Here is a 6457-nt window from a genome sequence, read left to right as displayed (position 1 = left end):
AAAAAAAAGCTTTCACTCAACAGTCAATGTTTTGTATTAACCAGATTCATAAGTAATGAATGGTAGTGCATTGATAAGGAAAATACCTCTGAGATTATATTTATTTTTGAGCAGCATGTGGTGATCTTTGTGAATTTTATACATTTAAATCATGAGAAATCAAACTTACCTGTACTCTGGTTGTAGTTGAAGAGTCTTTGACCTCATGGATTTTCATCCTCTGGCTCTCAGTAGAAAATTTGCCATTCAGCAGTTTGAGGAAGGACATGTCCTCGTTTATGGTTTGAGATGTAGAACTTTTCTGCTCCAGCCAGGAGCTGATTATCTCCGAGTTGGTCTCCACACCCGTCTCCTTCTGGGGGATGACAAATATTTCATCTGGGATGAGGTAGAGCCCGTCTTCAGTGGTCTGGCACTGGAAGTAGCTGAGGTTCATGACTCGACCCATATCCATGTTGCGTAGATTGTCCCAGCCTCCACCTGGCAGCACCTCCAGTGCTGTGATGGAGAGGTTGGTGGAGGCACGACATTGTCTGAGCCAGTTGGTTGGGCGGCTGATGGGGACAGGAGAGCAGACGTGGAGGAGAGACAGAGCCAGGAGGATCACTGCTGTCTTCATGATGTCTGTCAGAAATGGGGGCTGTACCCGCTGAAAACCAGGCTTCAAACAAAGTGCCTCCCCCTTTTATGTACTTTATCACACAACCATCTAGAAAGTCTTGTTAAACCAGTGTCAGGGATGGGTGAGGTCTTGCTTTCATTTACGTTAAGTTTGTATATATTTTTGTTTACTTCAAAGCACATACGTGTGTGTACAGTTTTCATAAAAATGTCAGATGAAAATGTTAATAGACCGTAATTTGCTACATTTGGATTATCTGTCCTGTGGTTTAACAGAATACTGCCCCTAATGCGAATTTACGCTGGAATGAGGGTTTTAATAACAAGCAGGCTTGAATGTAAAGCCAACAGAATGAGTAAAAACAGTGCAGATTTAATAACAGTCTGATTTGAACACAAAAATCTTTTGTATCACACAAAAATACGTATCTTAACAGTTGTAATCATATTTTTGGAAGCATTAAATCCTAAGGTTCAAGCCAAGTTCCTCCCCCTTTTGTTCCTCCTAGAAAGTCTTATTAAACTGGTGTCAGGGGGCAGGTGAGGTCTTGCTTTCATTTTCAAGTTTGTATATATTTTTGTTTACCCCAGAGTATATATGTATATGTCAGATATAAATGTTAATAGAACCTAATTTGCTGCATTTGGATTATTTGTCTAGAGGTTTAACCAGAATACTGTCCCTAATGAAAAGTTTAGGCTGGAATGAGCGTTTTAATAACAAGCACCCCCAGGCTTGAATGTAAAGCCAAGAGAATGAGTAAAACCAGTACAGATTTAATAACAGTGTGACTTGAAAGTGTATTTAAGAGTATTCTATCACACAGAAATCTTCACAGTTGTAATCATATTTTTAGAAGTGAAATCTTAACCAACACTCTGCTACCTTGTTTAAAACAAATGAAAGAGAAAGCTGTGTATTTTCAAGTTCATGTAACCTTTTCACACGAGTGTGAGTCACTGGGTAGGTCCAGAGAATGTCAGTCACAACCGTCATTTTCATTATGATCAAATTAAAATACTGTGGATAAATAGTAACATATGTACATTAGATTTAAGAGATTATACAGTTACACAGAAATTAGGTGCAGGTAAACAACCAGGCCCACCAAAACAGTGCTCCACCCATTGATGGAGGCATCAAAGGACACAACTACACGAAAGACACCCTTTGTCACATTCCATGCAAGAGTTCACCTGCAAGGCAAACAAGGCTGATGGTAACCTTGTTGCAAAAGAAAGAACAGTCACACTACCACCTGTTCTCACTATCACAGCCCAATGATCCAGATAGGCTGAAATCTGAATTCCTCACCATTTGATAGCACCAAAGCACTGTCAGTTGTCACCAATCCCCTGGGCCAGCTGCATTTAGTAATAACAGGCATAATGAATTTAGTAGATATTTAACACATACAGATCTCAGAAAAAAAACAGCTGTACAGCTCCCATTAGTTGAAGATAGATGGAGGACCCACCTGCGTAACTGTCTTTTGTAACATTTTTGGAGCCGATGATGAAACACACAACTTGAGCTCAGCCAATACTCTGCTGGCATAGACAGTACCCAGGCAGGATTCAGATTTTCTTTTTGATTATACTGTTAAGTCACCCTTGGTAAACACTGTATTAGCTGTATAATCTGAGCAGCTTGCCTCTTACCTTTTTGTTACTTTATCTTATGTTTTTGATCCCGTGTGTGTGTGTTTGTTGGTTAGCAGGATTACAGACAAATAGCTGGGTGGATCATCAGCATACTTGGTACTAACATTGATGGGGACCAGCCCTAGAAGTGATTAGATTTTGGCTGAAAAAGGTCAAAAGTCAAGGGCATGAAAAAATAATGAAAATCACAAAAAAAAAATTATTTTTAGCATTGGTTGAAATAAAAAAAAAATCATATCTCCATCAAAAGTTAGCAAAATAATTTTAACTTTAACACGTTGTTCAAGGTTAAATGATTTTATTGTCAATTCACCATATGGACAGAAAATACAGAAAATCGAAATACCGTTTCTCTCTCACCTAGTATTGGGTGCCATAACATTTAGGAACTAAAATAGAATAAAGCAGAATAAAAGTAGAATAGAATAAGAACTGGATTGACATAATTAGGAGAAATCTAAACAGTACAGCCAATAAGCTGTGACTCAAAACCGTTTACAGTACAGTAGTGCAAAACAATAATAGGAGATTGTCAGGTGGTTCAGCATCACCAGGGCGTTGGTGATGAGGTGCAAATAGCATATGATGTATACATGGACAGTATTGCAAATGACCAATATTAGCAGATATCCAGGCAAAAAAAACCCCAGTCAGCAGCAGATTCACATTTTTTTAGATGGAGCATTTTTACACAAACTATCTGCCTGGCACTGTGGACATAGAGGTAGCTGCCACTTCTGTGTTTTATTTTCAATAGAGGAAGAATCAGGTTTGGTTTCAGCTTTTCATTGTATTGCTTTTGTTGATTTGGCTCCGCCCACAGCCCTTTGCTTTCATTTGCTAGTAGCGCTTCTCTAAATTGTCATTTTGTTTTTATCTAAGTTTGTTGAACTAATAATTTTCTATATAATAAATTGCATTAACCGTCTTAGGTGTTAACTCACTCAGGTGTTTTGTTGCTTCCCTTATGCCCTTATATTCTCACACCCACACTCAGAAAACTTCAGAAACAGGCCACTGGGTCTCTCCCTGACATCAACTGTGCATTAAATAATGAATCGGTATTTTCGGTAGATTATCATTATTGATGGAAAATTTCTGTCGTTAGAATAGTTTTCTCCTTTTGGTGTGTGCACAATGAAAGCCAATAAAAAGTCAAAACAACATTCTGTATATTAAAATGTTTTTCTTTTTAAATTGGTGTATCAAATGATACACAAACAAGCCTAGTGATTTCCTCATCTGGTATATACATATACAGTATTTAACAGAGTAAGATATTTGCAAATGCAAACTTTTTGCCCTATTATTGCCTGTGCCAGATTGCTTTTTCAGTGTAATGAATAGATCAGCTAAGTCTTTAATTAAAACAAATTACGGTGACATTGGTGATATTATTAACTAACTCTTTAAAAACACAACTTACAGTTTAGCCTACACTTCCATATGGAATATAAATGGGGAGTTTTTTTTTCTCGTTATTTAAGGTTAATATATAGCATCACATAATTACTAAATTACAAATTATCTTAGAAATTTGTAACATTCACACTTATCTCTGATCATTTACCATTTATCTTAAAATCACTGTATAAATTTACAAGATTTCCCACACAAATCATAGAGGAGAACACACAGTTTGTAACATTTGTTGAAAAATTATTGGCTGTTTATCATCTTTCAAGTCACTGCAATTTTAGCTATTGGTCTAAAAATATTTAATTGCCAATAGAAATAAAAGTACAAAGATAACTCAAATATAATAGATGCTTTTTTTTAATATTCGAAAAATACATTTAACTGCTCTGTTAAATGTTCTAAATGCGCTGCTGCTCGTCTTTTAACACGTACTAGGAAATTTGACGATATAACCCCGGTACTGGCCTCTCTTCACTGGCTTCCAATCCGTTTTAGAATTCATTTTAAGCTATTGATTTTTGTTTTTAAGGCTCTTAATGGTTTGGCACCGCCCTACCTCGCTGAGTTGGTGAGGTGGCACGAACCGACTAGATTACTCAGATCCTCGAGGCAGTTTCTTTTAGAGGTTCCCAGGGCCAGATACAAACGCTGGGGTGACCATGCTTTTATTGTTGCAGCTCCTAAATTATGGAATGGTTTACCTCTTAATGTTAGATCATCTACAGACTTGACAACTTTTAAATCATTGGTTAAAACATATTTATTCACTTTGGCTTTTAATACATAGTGTTGTCTAATGCTTTCTTCTTATAACTGTTGATTTTGTGTAGGTCGTGTTTTTATGTTCTTATGTTTTTATTTCTCTATTGATATTATTTCTGGTTTTTACATTGCCTTTGTACAGCACTTTGGTTGACCTGACGTTGCTTTTAAAGTGCTATATAAATAAATTTTGATTGATTGATTGATAGTGAATAATAATTGCCTGTATTTTACAACATGTTATTTATTATGCTACTGCTTTGTTTATAAAATTTTAGTGCCAGCTTTTTTCAGTTAATTCCAGGTTTATTTTTAGTACAATGATTAGATGAACTTTGCTAGTTGGTCATTTACTAGGAACAATTCTCTTTTTTCTTATAAAGTATTTCACTACAAATTGGAGCTTCTGTATGTTACATTTTCGTATGGGAAACGCCGGGTTGAATTTGGGTTGCATATGAGGAGAACAACATTTTATAAAAATGCCTCTGTGATTGTCATCCAGTAAAAGCTGACCTGAGGTGACCCTCACAGCCAGTAGTCCTTCACTACTGAGGCTGCCCCTAGTGAATCATGTGCTACTGAATAGGGCCAGTACGTGCCAACAGGAAACCATACAGCACATTAACTCGACAGCGGTGTACGTCTAGGTTGTATAGGCCTAGCCTACTGATCGTTTGTTCTTCATCCTTTTAACTCATATCTCTAACTGATGTGACTCTACTAACTGATACATTAGTTGTGTTTATATACTTTTTCTCATGTCAGAACTCTCAGACCAAGTATTTTTTCATGTGTTTTCTATATCATGCTGGATAAACATGGTATGCATACATTTACCAACTGGAATCACTTCACCCGCACTGAAACCACGTCATAGTTTTTTCCGCTATAAAAGGAACAACCAGGGAACACAGCTGGTTACACCCGACAAACCTCACTGCTGTCAGTGATGATTAACTGCTTTTTTGGCAAACACCGGGCAAGTGGGACCATCTGCTGTTTTATGACTAGTGTTCTACCAATATCGATCTTCTGTTGACATTGGCGCAAACATACAGAATTTAAAACAACCCGGGTTACTTTATGTCAAATCAGTTTTTGACATATAATTGTAACTTGTACAACTACAGAATGACAATGTCCCTTTTCAAGGGCAGACGCATACACCTTTTATTCAGGAAGATATACAGTATGACTACAGTAATGCTGGGTGGCTAGCTTCCTGTGCGTAACAGTGTGTAAATGCATCACTCCAAAACATCCCGCGCGCAACCACCTCTATTAAACATCTTTAAAAAAAACTTAAGACACTCAACACTGAATATTTTGTATTAACCAGATTCATAAGTAATGAATGGTAGTGCATGTTGGACTTAACCATTCTGCATGTTCATTTCTGAGGAAGAGTCAAAGTCAGAACAACCTTTAAGATATTTATTACAATGTTAAGGAAAAGCAATTACATAGCGCTCTGGGTTCCACCCATGAGCGGAGCAAGAAAACCTTGGCGGGCACCATGTTGAAAAAAACATTCATGCATGCTTTTCTTTGTTTTTTGACTTATCTACAATTGTGAATTATCATCTTAGACATGGTCTAAAGCTCAACAAATGAAGTGTATGTACATTCTAGTATTTCTATGCCGAAGCAACTCAATTTATACACATCTCGCAAGCTCTCACTCATGAGACTTTTTTTCTAACAAAATTAAGTATTATGTGAGTTTAAGGATTTCCTTGAATGGGCATAATCTCCAGACCATTGAGGGTTCATGTGAACTTGCCTGACATCCACCGATGCCTCCACCATATTGGTAAAATGTTATATTGCCTACCTTTGAAGCTTTCTCTTCCCACAAGCCTTCAGATCTAATCTCTGTCTCACTAACCTTGGAGTCCCAGTGAACACATCTCAGTTCCAAAATATTCCAGTGTTCTGGCTATTTTTTTGATGTATCAGGCTTTACAGGGTTAAGACTATTCTATTA

General features: G+C 37.0%; 1 protein-coding gene across 1 annotated transcript in view; it reads right to left on the bottom strand.

The window, feature by feature from the left end:
- Positions 1-641, bottom strand: part of LOC109961617 (macrophage-expressed gene 1 protein-like) — an 11386-nt gene extending 10745 nt beyond the window's left edge. Inside the window, 1 exon segment of the mRNA XM_020602585.1 lies at positions 170-641. Within this exon segment, the coding sequence (XP_020458241.1) occupies positions 170-619 (450 nt within the window). The 5' untranslated portion in view covers positions 620-641.
- Between the last annotated feature and the right edge of the window lie 5816 nt (positions 642-6457).

Source organism: Monopterus albus, unplaced genomic scaffold (assembly GCF_001952655.1).
Source record: "Monopterus albus unplaced genomic scaffold, M_albus_1.0 scaffold56.1, whole genome shotgun sequence".
In the NCBI taxonomy this organism is placed as follows: Eukaryota; Metazoa; Chordata; class Actinopteri; order Synbranchiformes; family Synbranchidae; genus Monopterus; species Monopterus albus.
Note: the sequence above shows the minus strand (reverse complement) of the source record. Positions and strands in the feature narration are given on the sequence as shown.